The sequence below is a fragment of the Asterias amurensis genome, chromosome 15, assembly GCF_032118995.1.
Source record: "Asterias amurensis chromosome 15, ASM3211899v1".
Lineage (NCBI taxonomy): Eukaryota > Metazoa > Echinodermata > Asteroidea > Forcipulatida > Asteriidae > Asterias > Asterias amurensis.
In genome coordinates this window covers 4,853,107-4,871,194 of record NC_092662.1, presented here as the reverse complement: position 1 = coordinate 4,871,194, position 18,088 = coordinate 4,853,107, and the positions used below count along the sequence as shown (strand labels likewise).

At 40.1% G+C, this 18,088-nt stretch overlaps 1 protein-coding gene across 1 annotated transcript in view; it reads left to right on the top strand.

The window, feature by feature from the left end:
- LOC139948382 (gamma-aminobutyric acid type B receptor subunit 2-like) overlaps positions 1 to 18,088 on the top strand; it is a 54,223-nt gene that overhangs the window by 25,667 nt on the left and 10,468 nt on the right. Inside the window, exons 2-10 of the mRNA XM_071946523.1 lie at positions 4,193 to 4,351; positions 6,451 to 6,621; positions 7,322 to 7,426; positions 8,683 to 8,748; positions 9,870 to 10,085; positions 11,206 to 11,448; positions 16,003 to 16,066; positions 16,713 to 16,790; positions 17,384 to 17,534. Coding sequence (XP_071802624.1) covers positions 4,193 to 4,351; positions 6,451 to 6,621; positions 7,322 to 7,426; positions 8,683 to 8,748; positions 9,870 to 10,085; positions 11,206 to 11,448; positions 16,003 to 16,066; positions 16,713 to 16,790; positions 17,384 to 17,534 — 1,253 coding nt within the window. The remainder of the gene's footprint in view (positions 1 to 4,192; positions 4,352 to 6,450; positions 6,622 to 7,321; positions 7,427 to 8,682; positions 8,749 to 9,869; positions 10,086 to 11,205; positions 11,449 to 16,002; positions 16,067 to 16,712; positions 16,791 to 17,383; positions 17,535 to 18,088) is intronic.

Below are 18,088 nucleotides of genomic sequence, written 5' to 3'. Positions count from 1 at the left end.
CGCACACAACTTCGTGTGACAAGGGTGTTTTTTTTCTTTCATTCTTATCTCGCAAGTTCGATGACCGATTGAGCTTAAATTTTCACAGGTTAGTTATTTTATGCATATGTTAATAAAACACCAACTGTGAAGGCTAGTCTTTGACAATTACCAATAGTGTCAAATGCCTTTAACTTTGCAAACTTTGCCATTTTGTGGAGTTAACATTTTGTATTTTGACTCCACAAAACGGCGTATTCCGTGTTAGTTAACGACTTAGAAGGAAAACCATGCAGTTTCGAGGCACATTTTGTTGGGATCATTATATTCTACTTTTCAAACATCTTGATAACAAATCCTATGCATTTCATAACAAGCAGTTACAAACACTGTTCACATAGACCAATTCGCCCAATCCAAGGCAACGTGTCACTTTTACTTCGTTTCTGGACTCTAGCTTTACCATCAGAACAGTGCGCAGTTTCATAGAGCTGCTGAGCACAAACATTTGCTAAGCATGAAATCTCTTCCTTGTTAAAAATAAGATTTCCAACCAAATTTTCAGGTGAGTTTCAGGATTTAGCAAACAACAGCTGAACACCAGTAACAAGCAATATGCAACAAATGGAAATTTGGTTGGTAATCCTGTTTTTATCGAGGAAGAAATTTCATGCTAAGCAAAATTTTGTGCTGAGCAGCTCTATGAAATAGGGCCCAGTATAGCTGACAGATTGTTGGACGCGGCTCCCGGTTGCCCTTATCCTACGATAAAGAATAAAAATAGGTCAAAATAACTATGTCTGAATGTTAAAGTGTATTTGCATTGCTTTTTTCTTCTTAAAGTTGATGAAATAATACTATTTCATACGGTCAGTATTCCTTTCTCTATTTCACAGTGGGTAATTTCTTAACAAGATTTCGGTTTTGGATGATTTCATTATGAGGGAACGTAATTTTTGTTATATGGATAACTCTGTGATGTATGTAGTGAAATGCAGACGTGCTCAATATGAGATCGTGACCGGGCCGTATAATAGAAACCTGCGGCGCGGGAGGGAGAAAATAAAAACCATAGGGCACGTCCTGAATTTTGTGTAGGGGCTTTGTCCAACCGAGCCATGGCTACTGGTGTCACGGTCTTAGGTATAGCCGGTGTCAGATGCAATTGTGTCCGCCATGCAATAATGTCCGCTCCGGCAATTTTGCATATGCAATCGTGTCCGGGGCTATGCAAAAACCATCCGGCGGACACGCACATGACTGTACATGTACAGTTGTATGTGCGCGCGTAAGCGAGCGTGCATGCACTGAACCTATTCAGCATTAATATATTTAATGATTGCAGCGAATACCCAACATCCCATGTCATTCATGACATGCACTTACCTTGTAAAAAATGGCGAACGTGTTCCGTTGACATTCAAGCGTTTAATTTACTGCCAGGACGGTTTTGCACGGGGCGGACACAACTGCATATGCAAATGTGTTCGGGCGGACACAATTGGTTTATGCAGCAGCGTCCGGGTGGACACGGTTGCATTTGCAAAACCGTCCGGCAGACATTATGGCATATGCAATAATGTCTTCCGGATAGTATTGCATAGAGGACATTATTGCATGCGACGCCGGCATGCTCAGCTATCCACGGCTAAATTTCATAAAGAATTATGCTTAAACAGCTACCGGAGCGGAATGTTGATAACAGAAATGCTATTTTAACTTGGTTATAATGCGTTTTTTCACAATTTTAATGTAATTTTGAGATGTGTACACTCCTGAATTTTTCTCAATTATCAAATAAAAAATCAGGCCACAACCTCAAGGTTTTTAAAAACTAATTCTGCGGTTGACGGCGCGCGTCAAAATGACAATGCGATGACGTCATGTCTGGGAGTTTGCTTTGTTATACCTCCACGCTGCAACAAAGCGGCTATACAAATTGGAGCTCCTACTATGACGTAACATGAGTGATTACGTAATGGCGCTTTTTGCGGATCTCTCAGAAAAGCGCTGGATAAGGGTATTCGATTTTTTTTTTTTTTTTTTACACAATTAACATCTGTTTATAGTCATATGAATCGATTTCATTGTTGATTGAAAACAGTTTAAATTAACTTCAGCAGAGTTTACGACTTGACACCTTTCTGCTGAGCAAAGATAAGTGGGATACCAATCACAAAAGTACAGTTTTGCATAATTAGAATATAACAAAATAATCAACTAAAAGTACAACAGTAATAAATAAATAAATAAATTAAATCAAACTTATAATTACAAATACTATATAAAAATCATTCAATATTTCGTCTATTTGACTTGCATTGTCAACCGAGTCCTTCGTTCTAATAAACTTCTACTTTAATGTAAACCACTCATTGCAGAAAGGAAGTGGCCGTATTGGAACCATTTAACGATTTTTGTCTTCCAGTTATTGGTTTGTCGCATGTTGTCTAATAGTGACACAAGGCCGGCGAGCACTTCGAAGACACCGTGCCCATCATCGTTGCCATAATTGCGCATTGTTTTGTAATTCGCTATTAACGGCCGTAGCGCAGTTAAAGCACTTAACAAATAATGCATTCGCGGTCTCGGCTTCGGACAAGTCCGTCCAAAACGGAAACAGAATCAACCTCGCTTGAAATTCAGTGTTTTTTTTTGTGTTTCTGACTGGTTTTTAATTTCTTTTTATTGACGAGGTTGTTACGTCACTTCGTATTTAATTCAGTGGACACTATTGGTAATTACTCAAAACAATTATTAGCATAAAACCTTACTTGGTAACGGGTAATAGGGAGAGGTTGATGATATAAAACATTGGCTCCCTCAATGAGCAACGGCTCCCTCTGAAGTGACGTAGTTTTCGAGAAAGAAGCAATTTTCCACAAATTTGATTTCGAGACCTCAGATTTAGAATTTGAGGTCTCGAAATCAAGCATCTGAAAGCACACAACTTCGTGTGACGAGGGTGTTTTTCTTTCATTATTATCTCACAACTTCGACGACCGATTGAGCTCAAATATTCACAGGTTTGTTATTTTCTGCATATGTTGGGACACATTAAGTGAGAAGACTGGTCTTACACAATTACCAATAGTGTCCAATGTCTTTAAGAAAGAGTCCTTGTTTTCGAATAATGTGATGCTTTCAAAGCAGAAGAAAACAAAATGATACAGTCTGTTGAAAATTTTAGCTGCTTTAATTATTACCTCCATACTATAAAGAGAAGATGTGCAATTCATTTTCAATTCACTTAGGTTGGTTACACTCGTAAAATGTTCTATTCATTACCTCAGGGAAGTGAATAATTTGACTTTAACAGGAGCTGATGAATCTGTTCATGTCCCAGGGTGGAGGCATTATTAGTTTCTTTATATAGACGGTGAGACGAGGTGCATTTTAAGCACAGTACATGTGTTATGGAGAGATACCTTACACCTCTGATACAATGATATTGTTTTTGTACTGCTGAGAGTCAAGTAAGCAAAATGGCATTTTGTGGAATGTTATTTTGATATATTTAATCTCACCAATTTGGGGATCTGCAAGTTTATTGATGAATATACCCATTAGTGTGTGAGTGTGAGAGAGCACCTGCAAATCGGGGCCCTCATTGTCCATCCTTTGTATGTGCCTTAACTTTTCGGCAACAATCCCCATTTGTTTGGTACATCTCGAGACATTCACCCAAAACTGGTACTTTGTAGTCCCTCTTTTGTTGGTACCATAACTCTTTGGTAATAGCTTCTGATTTTGTACACCATTGGGGACTTTCAAACTGGGGACCTTCACCCAACCGGATTCCCTTGTTATATAGGGTGCGTTCGTTTAGCTTCCCCGTGTCGACCCCCGGTGTGTGGCGTTTTTCTTTCCAGGACGAACGTGGGTAATTATCTGCACACGTTCGTCCTGAAAAAAAATAAACGCCATACACCGGGGTCGACCCAGGGAAGCTAAACGAACGCACCCATAATGTTCCCAAACCCAGACGGTGTTTGCCCAGAGCTTCCTCTAAAGTTGTCATGATTGGTTTGGTTTGTGTTATTGCATAAAAAGGAACCTCAATCTCGGTTTGTCAGTATTCATCTCGTTCAATTGGTAAAGAGTGCCTGCACGTTTAGTTTAAACAGGAGCATGTTCAAATCCCGCTCTAGCCTGTTGTGAGGGGCCTTTTTTTTGTGAGACGCACAATCTTTATTTTATCATTTTTTTTTAGTCAATTGGGGAGAGTGGCAATCCTTCCATAGCTCCTTCCCTGCACGCCACCTACGACTTCATCTATAACCAACCCCAGTTCTTGATGACATGGGGACCCATCTATTCCCGGACGGGACAGACTCTCAATCAGGTCGTACAACGCTACAACTTGGTCCAGGTAAGTCTAGGAACCAGACATGTACAATCCGTGACTGGTGTACTGCTGATACTTTGGCTTGCCAGATATTCTTGAAAGAACTCTTTCCTGCATAAACGACCCTATATGCAATTTGGCCCTGACCGCACAAACGAAGTTCAGCAAGTGACCATAGCCATAGCCGAAGTTGCTTAATTCAGACGTAGTCTTAATTGCCTACGGTTTTGACTACGGCTTTCACCATTGGCTGTAGCATCAACGGTAACAGAATAGTCCACTTGCACTGTTCAGCAATTCATCTCAGCCATTGCCGAAAAGCTGGCATATTTACACGGCCTTGGCACGAAATTCAAATTTCCGCCTTTGTCTTAATCCCACCTCACGGGAAAATATCCCTGTTGATTACCATATTTACTATAAATGCCATTTATTCCATAAAATGATATTAATTTGGAACCTTAATATCGCGTAGACCATCAATTTTAATTTCTGAACCGATGAAAACAGACAATAAATCTACCCTTAATCCTTGATACGTCTATTTTTTGATTAAAATTGCTAACATTAACATCAAAGTAGTACCAAAAGCAAGATATCCAATTATAAAAATGGCCTTTAGGCTTAATGGAGGTGAGGCGTACAAATTGCCTCTAGCTATGAATATCGCATGACATGTATGTCCTTTTGGTTTAAGGGGAGCTTGTCGAATTGCCCTTATACTAAAACATTGGTTTCAAAGAAGTCTTTAGTGGACACTTTTGGTAATTACTCAAATAATTGTTGGCATAAAACCTTTCTTGGTGACGAGAAATGGGGAGAGGTTGGTGGTGTCAAACATTATGAGAAATAAAACGGCTCCCTCGGAGGTGCCATAGTTTTGAGAAAGAAGTAATTTTCCACGAACTTGATTTCGAGACCTAAGGTTTAGAATATGAGGCCTCGAAATCAACCATCTAAAAGCACACAACTTCATTTAACAAGGGTGTTTTTTCTTTCGTTGTTATCTCGCAACTGCAACGACCAATTGGTCTCAAATTTTCACAGGTTTGTTATTTCATGCATATGTTGAGATACACCAAGTGTGAAGACTGGTATTTGACAGTTACCGATAGTGTCATGTCCACTGTCTTTAAGTGGAGCCTGTCGAATTGCCCTTAAACTGAAACATTGTTTTCAAAGAAGTCTTCGCTTTAGGTTTAATGGCAACAAGTCACACCCACTCAATCAAGTTTGGTATCGGTAGCAATTGAGATCCCTCATTGTTCTTGTGTTGAAGGGTAGCTTAAAGGGAAGGTACACGTTTGGTAATTACTCAAAACCAATGTTAACTTAAAAACTGACATTGTAACGAGCATTGGAGTGATATATTATTTATATAACACAGTGTGAGAAATAGCCCCGTTTGAAGTAGTAGCATAGATTTTGAGAAAACGGTAAATTCTCGCTGAAATAAAAGACTTCTAGCTAGAAGTCTTCTATTCTTATCTGAAAGCACACAAATTCATCCAACAATGTTGTTTTTTCTCTCATCAGTTTCTCGCAACTTCGATGACCAATTTAGCTCAAGTTTTTTTCAGGCTTGTTATTTTATGCTTATGTGGGATACACCAAGTGAGAAGACTGGTCTTTGACACTTGCCAAACATCCTTCCCTTTTATAAGGTACACGATTGGTTATCACTCCAGAAGTTATTGTCAATACAAAATTATTTGCTAGATGCCTACAGCAGCTATCGAAGCATTCTGAGAAATGTGGTTATGTAAAATGAGTTTTGTCAGTAATTATGCTTTTCTCCTTAAGAAGACGAACAGAGTATACTACCCGCAATGCAAAGACCAAACCGCCTCTTTTCAGAGCCAACACTCACTCAAAAGAGATTTAGATTAGATTAGATTAGAAGTATTTATTTTCCACGTTAAAAAAACATAGAAACTTGACATCCACTTGTGCTCTGTGATGGACAAACACATGGTTGTACCCGCAAGTTTACTAATTACAGGTTCAACATATTTCTCTACACCATGCAAAGCTTCAAACAATACTTAATATGCCAGTTCCATGTATGCGCGCTTTATAAGAAGCCACTTCTACTAATTTGCCACTTCATGCCATTCCTCCAGGTCTGTATCGCACAGTTTGTCTCCGATGAGCACCACGTGGAGAAGTATCCACTGACGGTCCAAATCTACCCGAGCTCTGGCGTCTTCAACCCCGCCAGGATCGTCCTCATGCAGCAGATGCAGTGGAAGAAAGCCGCAATCATCTTTGAGAATTTCGACTTGTTTAGATTGGTAAGAGAGAGAGAGTGAAACCCTTGAACTTGACCTTGAAGGGGCACATCAATTTCTCTCTGGTAAGGGGGTACTACTACTATGAGGAAAATGTAAAATTTGTATAGGAACTTTGGAAATGGCACCACAGAAAATGCACAGGGCATACAGCAATGGGAGACTTTGAGGCGCTAGGTGGCAGCAGACTTACCAGGTAATTGTCCATTGTTTACGTAGTTCTGAGCATGCGCACATACCGAGAACAATGGATTTAACCTGGTAAGTCTGCTGCCACCAAGCGTCCTGAAAGTCTCCCATTGCTGTGGGTGATGTGGGCTATTTCGAGGCGTCGGAGAGAAACTTAGGAACATCAAAATCATGTCAAGCCACCAAAGCCAAGTCAAACCTCTGAGACCTAAAGTCGCACCTTGATAACAGCAAAGCTGGTGCCCTCTACCCCTTTGCCAGGCAGCAGGACACCCTAAACTCCAATCCCGGGTGAACCAGAGAGCACCAGACTATTGTAATGTATTATTAAATTAAAGAGTGTGTGTTTTATTCCCAGATGTGGCACCGGGTCATGGAACCAGCTTGGGTATCGGTTTTTTTATTTGAATGCAGTGTTTAAAAGCGCACAATAAATGCCTGTAATACTTTCATTAGTATTTCCTCATTCCAATAGTCTAACTGTTCCCTTTCCTTTTTCTCTGTCATTTTGAAGGAAATGGAGGAACTGGTTGGGCTTTTTACGGAAAATAACCTGAGCATAATAACTCTGGAAGCTATAACGGGAGATAACCCACGGGCTAACGTCGACAATCTTCAGGTATAACACAAATGAGATCAATACTACCATCACCAAACCAAGTTCTATTTTAACGCAGGAACTTACTGCAAAATCAAGAGGTTGGCTGAATAAGTTCAGCAAAGATTAGGGGCAAGTATATGTGAATACCTGGTTGACCATGTAAGAGATCTTGTCACGCGATGCAATTAACAGACAACCAGTTCCAATCGACCTTTCACCAAGAGGAAAAGCCATTTACATCGCAATGTTCGCGCATTTTTTCTTAGCGACTGGATTTTATTGTTTGAAGAGTGACCGAAGTGCAAACCAAAGTGGTCGTGTAGAATGCATTGGTTAGTTGCCTCAAAGTTGCCTGTAAAATTTGCCTTGTGTTACACGGCCCTACCAACCGCCAAAGCCGTTAATTCAAGCGCAGCCTAAATCACCTTTCCTGCCAATTCTTCACACGCCCTGAAAGTTAACAAGCTTGAAGAAGATGAATACCAGGGGTAGAGGTGATCGGAAGAGGTGTCGATCTCCAGGCGAGTGTATCAATACAATTACCCTGTTATAGGGCGAGGTTGTTGGACAGCTTTACATCGACCCCGCCAAGTCACCGAGTAATTCCCAATTACTTCGTGTGGCTTGGAAGGCAATGAGGTGTGGTGCCATCATTCGGTTCCTGAATACATAACAAGATGCACTTTCTTTGTAATCAACTTTAAATTGAATATCAGATACAGTGCTTCAATGATGCCGACCTAGATTCATAACCCTTGTCAGTATAGCCTTATTTTTCAAATGTACCCAAACACTATCTGGGCGACTTTGTGAGGATGCGACTTTGCTAAGGGGTGACTTTGTTAGTGGGTGACTTTGTAAGGGGGTGACTTTGTAAGGGGGTGACTTTGTATTAGGTGACTTTGTAATGGGTGACCTTGTAAGGGGGTGATTTACAAAGTCACCCCCTTACAAAGTCACCCCCTTACAAAGTCAACCCCTTGCAGAGTCGCCACGTATAAATCACGCCCCTCCCGTTTGGGAAATCCTGAATCCGCCCCTGTCGACCTTTTCAATGTCACAGTCCGAGTTTTTTATAACATTGGTTGGACAACTATAATGGAAAGCCATACATCGAAATCAATAAAGACAGCTATACTGTTCGTAACATATTATTCAAACATGGTGTTGAATTTGATGGAAACAAAGCAACCAATCATGGGTGGTATTTTATTTATTTGAAAGTTACTCCACATGTTTTCTTAGTTTATTTTATTGGTTTTGATAATTTACAGAAACACGATGCAAGAATTATATTTGCCACTTTCTACCAGGAGATGGCAGTCAAAGTATTTTGTGAGGTAAGGTTTGAAAGCTACAAAAAAATCAGCTCACCTGTTAAAATGTCTTTTCTTTTCTTCCAATTTTGACTAAACCCAAATTGATTTCGTGTTTTAATTATAGTATGGTTGTATTTGTGTTCATAGAAGACTAAAGGATGGCAACGGATCATCGAAACCCCATTCTTGTACAGAACTTCTAAAACCGAACTCTTTTTTCCCCAAAATCTTTTAGAACATTTTATATTAGCTTATTCTTGTGTTGAGTTACCTTATCTAAATGTAAGGGTCTTTCTGGTTGCCTCTACCAGTTCCTTTTTCGTTTTATTTTGTGTTTTGAAAAACGGCGAGCGTTTTTATTGATGTAAGACCATCATTACAATAGTGTAGTTATTGATTTTTTGTCAGTCAGCCGCAAATGTCCTTGGCCTACAAAGTGTACAACCTTTTAAATCCATCTCGTGAGCGGCATATTCTTCAAAGTGAAGTCTATAGCATTTAGTTCCTGGTTTTTGTTTGAATCTCCGAGTGGTTTAAATTTTTATAAACTCGGGCTATTCTTATGACTGACTCGTGAAATGATATCGTAGGTATATGTAAATCGGTCACAGAATTATAACAATTTCAAAACCTGCCTTAATTTTGTTCTATTTATTGGAGTGCCTTGATGTAGTCGTGCGCTTTATGTATATAATATTATAGTGTATTATTACTGCTACTTGATGTTTTCCTTCAAACTTAAAGGCAGTGGACACTATTGGTAATTACTCAAAATAATTATCAGCATAAAACCTCACTTGGTATTGAGTAATGGGGAGAGGTTGGTAGTATAAAACATTGTGAGAAACGGCTCCCTCTGAAGTGACGTAGTTTTCGAGAAAGAAGTAATTTTCCACGAATTTGATTTCGAGACCTCAAGTTAAGAACTTGAGGTCTCGAAATCAACCATCTACACGCATACAACTTCGTGTGACAAGGGTGTTTTTTCTTTCATTATTATCTCGCATCTTCGAAGACCAATTGAGCTCAAATTTTCACAGGTTTGTCATTTCATGCATATGTTGAGATACACCAAGTGAGAAGACTGGTCTTTTACAATTACCAGTAGTGTCCACTGTCTTTAATGTCCGATCGATTCCCAGGCTTACCGTAGAGGTATGTACGGTGACAAATACGTCTGGATACTGTTGGGTTGGTACAGTCCGGCGCGCTGGTGGGAGCAAGAAGTACGGAAACTCAAGGAGAAAAACGCAGATACCTGCGAGGTCGAACAGATCGAGAAGGTCGTAGAGGGCTCACTCAGCATACGGGGATTCGAAATCCAGCAGAACATGTCTCAAATAAACTTCAATGGTGTGGTAAGTATAAAAGCATCGTGGACACTATTGGTTATATACTCAAATAATTGTTAGCGTAAAAACTTACTTGCCAACGGGCAATGAAGAGCTATATAAAACGTTGTGAGAAACAGCTCCCTTTGAAATAATGTATTTTTTGAGAAAGAGGAAATTTCTCACTAAAGTATTTGAATCAGAGAAATACTCAGGCCAGAATATGTTTTTACCAATCATTATACTACGTTTACTTATGACAGGCCACAGACAGACATGCACAAATCTAGACAGTGCATGCAAAGAACCAATGTTAAGAGTCTACACGTGATTTCATCCCATCCAAATTCAAGTTCTGGTACAGTCACCAGAGTGTGGGTTCGAATCCCGGTTGTGACACCTGTGTCCTTGAGCAAGATGCGTCACTATAATTGAGCTTCTTCACCCAGGGGTAAATGGGTACCTGAGAGGTTGATAGTATGTATGCAAAAGCCACTAGCGCCTTATAGGCAGCTCGGGGCTGTATACTCCCCAGGGAGCTGAGAAACATTAAAAAGGGATGTTATTGGCCCTATACGTCTCTCTTAATATTTATGCATGAGGTACGTCACAATGCTAGCCCAAAACGAGGAGATGGGCGCAGCCACTGCAAGTGATAGGGAACTTGCGCCTATAGCCTCATTTTGGGTAAGAATTATGACGTCATGCATAAATATTAAGAGAGGCGTATGTCCAGGGCCCAATTTCATAGAGCTGCTTAAGCAAAAAATTTTGCTTAAGCAAAAAATTCATTGCTTAGTAAAATGAGATTACCGGCCAAGACTCCATTCAATTGTAATGCTAAGTAAACAACAGCTTAATACTAGTCATAAGCAATGTATATGGCAGGAAATTTTGGCCAGTAACATGTGTAAAATAAGCAAGCTATTTTCGTGCTTAAGCAAATTTGTTGCTTAAGCAGCTCTATGAAATTGGCCCCAGGGCACTCATGTAAAGCGCATTGATACGGTTATTGTGAAATGCGCAAGAAAAGATTTTGTTATTATTTGTTATTAAATAATATTATTAATGACAATTCAGCTCATTCATGTTCGTTCGCAAAGAAACTTAAAAAAAAAACCGGTATTGTCTCTTATAAAAACATTAGCATCCGAAGAAGAAGCACCTTGAGTTCTACAAGTACTTGCAAGATCAACTGCTTAAAGCCGGTGCGTGTGATTCGTACGCATACGACCAGATCATCACAATTGCATTAGCCCTTAATGCTTCCATCGAACCCCTAGCCAAGATGGACCCACCGAAACGCCTAGAGGACTTCAGTTACGACAATGCGCAGATGGCAAGCGTGTTCCGTGAGAAGGCCGCCTCGGTGGACTTTGTTGGGCTCACGGTGAGTTTTAGTTTGACGTTTTTTAGTGGTAAGGTGACCTGGGTTTGACATCAACGTAACTTGGGTACGAGGTGGCAATTGTACATTTTTATGGTCAGTGTTCTGTACAGCGATGTCATGCTGTCCTGTTAAGAAAATAATGTGTAAATCGTTGAGAAAAACAAAAACAGTTAGAAGACGGCAATGTCTTCGTTTGCATTGCGCTGCCAGCGACCCCGCAAAGGCGACGCTGCCATTGCAGCCGCAGTGTTTGCGCGCATGGGTCGGTCTATATACTACACTACACTTCTATCTTGTATAAATAAGATATGTTTTTCGAATGCCATTGGGTACAATAACTACTATCAGTGATAGTGGCAACTCAACAAAGGTCTATTGTGCACAAGCTATAATGAAAAAATCAATACAATTCATTATGAACCTATTTGTCCAGGACGAAACCTTGATGGCCAATGTAATAGTGCCACAATTATCACCCATTGACCCAGTTCATGTGACGTCATCACCATAATTGCGCCATGTTGGGAGTTAGAGCTCCCCGTGTGTTTTACACAGGAGAGTGTGTGACATTATTAGGCGATGCGCCGTATACATGCTTATCATACTAAACGTGCAATTTGACTCACAAATTGCCTAGCATTGCAGACAGTTGCCGTGTGTGAGGGTTGATATATGGGGTTATTTACCATTTCAAACTTTGCTGGGATACCGGGTAAACATAGTTTGTCGAGCTAGGTAGAAAGCGAGCCATGCAACAGCCTATATTCCCTGTACTGAATATATTTGGAACTCCCTCCCTGCGGTGCATGTGTTTCCCTCCATCCTACAATCTTAAATATTTGAAGAGGAAATATCAATTCCTAACTTCAGCTCCACTTGGTAAATTATTTGTTATCCATCCTTAAACATTTTATTCTTGTAACATAAACAGGCGAACTTGATAGAAATAAAGATGTAATCATTTATTTGGAGAAATCCTTGATAAAATTAAAACTAATCTTATGGTATATTTATATCGTTGGATTGATGATTGTAAAAACGGTACCCTGTTAGATATCGCTTAGCAAAACAAATGTTGTGTGTAGTGACTTTATGATGTTGTTCACTGGTAATGGACATGGCGATACAATGCTGACAAAACCTGCGATCGACTCAATCGACCCATCTATGAGATGAGTATACAACCGCATCGATTGACACGGGATAGCAACAGACTCCGCCAGAGAGAGACAAATTATTTATTCCAGGCAAGTTGTAGACTTGGAAACAAGTCGTTAAATGTCTGTCGCGGTGAAAGCGCTCCAACTCTCTCAGCGATTCCCGCGACACTGACGATATTCTTAAAGGCACTGGACACTATTAGTAATTGTCAAAGACTAGCCTGCACAGTTGGTGTATCTCATCATATGCATAAAATAACAAACCTGTGAAAATTTAAGCTCAATCGGTCATCGAAGTTGCGAGATAATAATGAAAGAAAAATAACCCTTGTCACAAGAAGTTGCGTGCGTTTAGATGGTTGATTTCGAGACCTCAAGTTCTAAATCTGAGGTCTCAAAATCAAATGCGTGGAAAATTACTTCTTTCTCAAAAACTATGACACTTCAGAGGGAGCCGTTTCTCACAATGTTTTAAACCACCAACCTCTCCCCACTCGTCACCAAGAAAGGTTTTATGTTAATAATTATTTTGAGTAATACCAATAGTGTCCACTGCCTTTAAGAGACCGCTGTCGCCGCGAGACTACTGCACTCAGGACTATAACACGGCCAAACGGGTGACTAGAGTATTCAGCTAGCAGCCAGCAGCTTCACGAGCGACAAGTAAATCATTACACCACCACTACGACTCGACTATCTAACCGCGATATACCATGAAAGCCATTGGACACTTTCTGAACAGAACAAAAATTAAAAGTTCACATAATTTACAAATAACTTACAGGGTTTACAGAAGGTAATGGTGAAAGACTTCCCTTGAAATGTTATTCAAAGAAATGCTTTACTTTTTCGAGAAAACATTAAAACAGTTATCAATTCTCGATATCTAGAATAACGGTTTTATTTTAAACACGTGTCATGACACGGCGTAACGTGCAGGAAACAAGGGTGGGTTGTCCTGTTATTTTCTCCCGACTACGATGACCAATTGAGCCTAAATTTTCACAGGTTTGTTATTTTTTATATCAGTTGTGATACACGAAGTGTGGGCCTTTGGACAATACTGCTACCGATGTTGTGCGATTGCTTTAACGAATGGTCTAGTTTTTCTTCAACAAATACACATCGTAATTGGGGTGTGTCGTAGCCGAGCGGATAAGAGCACCGGATTCAAACTCTGGGTGTTGGTGTGAGTCCCAGTCGTGACACCTTTGTCCTTTCACGAAACTCAACCATGATGCTTCGTCCTTTCGGTGGGACATGAAGCAGGGCCCAATTTCATGGCTCTGATTACCGTAAGCAAAGAATCAGCGCTTTCGGAAGCAGGGAAGTCTGTGCTTACGGCAAGCGTATTTCACGGGTTAGCAGCAAATTTTTGCTTCAGCGCGTTCGTACTCCGCGTTACTAGGCATTCTACGCTTACAAGGCTAGCGCAGAAATTCGGCGCTTGCACGTAAGCGGGGAATCGTGATCGTAAGCCAGAATTCGGCAGTAAGCAGAGCCATGAAATTGGGCCCGGGTTGGTCCCATGTGTTTTGTAACGCAAAGAGAATTGAGGTTCGCCCCGGGTTTTCCTGGTTTTATTTGCAGCATATTGCGCTAGGAAATACCATAGTAAACCTCTACACGGTGCTTTGTAAAAGGAGTGGGTCTCGATCGTATTTCAAAACAAGTCCCACGTGCCCACAGGAAAATACTGTATGTTACAGCGCCAGGAGCGTTGTAATTGATACGCACACTATATAAGAAGCCACTATTATAATTATTAAATTGCAGCTCCGATAGCTAAGTCTCCATTGCTCGCAGTTTTTGTTTTTACTCAATAATTACACAATCAAGAGTGCCCTGGTATGCACACAATACGAGGCAATGTACTGTTAATCAACGGCAATCAATCTTGGTAATCACATTGCTCTATGTGTTGTGCGTGGGCTGAATATATTTACCGATTACTTCGTCTTTTGAGCTTCATCCATCTCTGATATTAAAGGCACTGGACACTACGGGTAATTACTCAAAATAATGTTTAGCATAAAAACTTACTTGGTAACAAGCAAAGGAGAGCTGTTGATAGTATACCAAATTATGAGAAACGGCTCCCTCTGAAGTAACGTTGTTTTTGAGAAAGAAGTAATTTCTCACTATGAATTAAATTCGAGACCGCAGCTGAGGTCTCGCATCTGAAAGCATAATACTTTGTGCGTCAAGGGTTATTTTCTTTCAATATTCTTTTGCAACTTCGATGACCAATTGAGCCAAAATGTTCAAAGTTTTTTATTGTATGGATGGGATGCACCTAGTGTGAATACTGCATGGTCTTTGACAACTACCAAACGTGTCCAGGGAACCTTTAAAGCTCAATAGAAATAATAGCCGAAGTGCAGTGACACATAGAAACCACTTTCGGAAAGTGGTTATATAACACACAAAAAATCCTCTTAGGAAAGTCCAGGTTCGTGTCAGCAATTTTCCCAAGAAAAGAGAGTAGGGAAAAACCAAGAAAATTTGCAGAGTTTAAATCTATCCCACGTGCGCAAACATCTTTCACAGCACACTGTGAATCAACACCATCGCGAACTTTGGATTATGTAAAATAAAACAAAAATAAAATCACGCCCGTGTCGGTCCCGCTCGCTTCACGGCTTGTTAGTCCGCACACACACGTTGAACAACAAACCTTATACCTTTCAATTAAAACATTGTCAGTAATTCAGGGATCATGGTCGTGGTTGTAGAGTGCTCAACGTTCTTAGTAATGGAGTTTTCGGATCAGAAATTGGGATACTTGAGCCAGTCCCCTACAATACGGCGTGTTTCAAGTGTAGTCACTCGCAATAATCAAAGATGGATTGATTTGTATCTAGCTTGAGAGTTCTGTATTCGTTTTTATTTTTATTTTTCAAAGCACACTTGTAGCGCTAGCGTGTCTACCCAAAGAGCAGTAACAATGTCACTCAGTGGGCATAGCTACAATGTTAATTGTCGCAAATTTAAACCAAGGGACAATTTCCCTTTATTTTTTACACAAAACACGTATTTCACGATTCTTTAAAAAATGCGTCTGTGGGGCCGTTTGGTTCTCGCAACAGTTACTTTGTTTCAATTTCATTGAGCTGGGATTAGTTATAACTAGAAGTTTGAAGGATTTTTCCTGAAAAGACGAGTAAACTGTTCGAAATGGTGAAATGATGTTCAGCAAAAGGTACCAGGAAACACACCCTATACATCGTGACATAATGTATTTCGGCTGGAAACCTACTAAGATTCCCACGTGCTTTAGTAATACAGTTTCCAAACACCTCTGAAAGAAAGAACATCAATTTGTTCGTCAAGTCATGCTCTTAACTTAGTCAAGTATTAATCGTAGCCATGTTGTATGCTTTTTTAATGGCAGGGACGTGTGGCATTCGATCGTTTTGCCGCAAGAGAGAGCAAAGCTGTCGTGCAGCAAATACAGGGTAGGGATATTTTGTAATTTCTTCAATCAGAAACATTCTTCTTTTATCTCTTTGTTAGAGCCGATGTTCTGCGATCTTCACATGTTGTGTCTATGTACACTATGAAGAATAACCTAACCAAGAAACACTTTATACCTCCCCCCGTCCCACTATAGAATTATTGCCCTCTGTGTCAATCCTTAAAGGGTCTATGTACTTTTTGTAGGACAAAAAAAACCATAATGTCGACAGATTTACATTAAACTTACACAGTCTGAAGATAATGATGGTAGAAAGCTCCCCTGAAAATACTACGTGCTGAAGTGCTGTAGTTTTTGAGAAATGAGTAAAACAATCTCATGTAAATCATTTTCGTCTCGGTGATCATGAGACGAAAATTATTTTAGCGTGTAAAAACGTATTTTCATGACATTGTTTTACTCATTTTTTCAAAAGCTACATCACCTCAGCAACTAATATTTCAGGGTACGCTTGCTACTATCATTATCTTCAAACGGTGTAGGTTTAACGTAAATCTATGGACATTGTGTTTTGTGATACAAAAAGTACCCGAGTCCTGTAAGTTCGGGGATACCCCTTGAGAAATAACACAAAATAATGCAGCTAAAGTTGATTTTCATTTTGTGTCTTCACGTTTTATTTGTAGGCGGTAACATAACCCAAATATTTGTGTATGACGCCTCACAGAAAACAGTTGCGAACATCACAAGCTTTATTTGGGGCGGTAAGTGCTATGTTTCTCTATGGTCACATAAAGGTAAAACGTTATGATCACATTGCATTTTGTAAGATGTTGTAATCGCTCAAAATGACTTACTTCATTATTATTGTCAGTTGAGTTTTGGGATGGCAGCAGACCGGGTTTATATATTTTTCTTTGAAATGAGCCTAATTTGGCATTTGTATAAACAGCAATCGGGTCCATTTGTATAACAGCAATTCGGGTGGCATGGTTGGCGTGTGCGTAAAGCGCCAAGGTGACCAAGCGCTCGCCTCTCACCAAGGTGACCCCGGTTCGATTCCCAGCCAGGGCCATATGTGAGTTGAGTTGTGCGTTGGTTCTCTGCTGTGCCACGAGGGTTTTCCAGAACATCCGTTTTTCCTCTCCTTGGGAAAAATCAAACACTTCCAATCTTGGCTGTGCTCCGTGGTCATAATGGGTTGATGTGGCTGGCAGCTGAATGCGCCCTTGCATGCCTGCTTCTCGAACACGTTGTAGCCGCGTCCTTCGCAATTCAGCTCTTAGCTGCGAGTACCGATGATTAGCCCCCCCAAATGATAACTATTATTATTTTACGTCTCTTCTTTACTTTTAAGGAGGTTTTGTTCCAGTGGACGGATTAACGGTCACATACACCCCCTTAAAGATATCCCAACTTATTAAGATCGTGGTGTACGTACTGTCTGGCTTTGGGATAGCTGTCTCTGTCATTTTTCTCTGCCTCAACATGCGATTCAAAAACAGCAGGTAAGTAATTCATTTGTTTGTAGAGTACTTCCAAATAAATTTTATTTATTGTTAGAGACACTGAACACATTTTGGTAATTATCAAAGACCCGTATGCTCACTTGGTGTATCTCAACATACGCACATAAAAATAAACCTGTGAGAATGTTTGACTCAATTGGTCATCGATGTTAGTCATGTTATATTTATGTAAACAAACAAAAAACTCTCTGGAGAAAATGTTGATAACTTCATTATGGTACTTTGATAACAAGAAACACCCGACGATGACTAAACGCTTAGACCAGTAAAGCACTCACTCAGTGAAAAAGTGAAGTTAATAACGGTCCTATAAGCTAAAGTAGTAGTCCGAGCCGATTTCCTACCCTCCGCCCAGGTAGGTGTTAACAAGCAGGAAAACATTTTTTTTTTCAGAACTGAGAAGTCTCCCGAAATCCGACAATCTACTTCGTGGTAGTAGAATATATTTGCAGTTAGTTCTATAAAGAACGAAATCCACCTGGCAGGGGGGGGGGGGGGGGTATTTTATGCACATGGTGTTTTACCGCAAATTA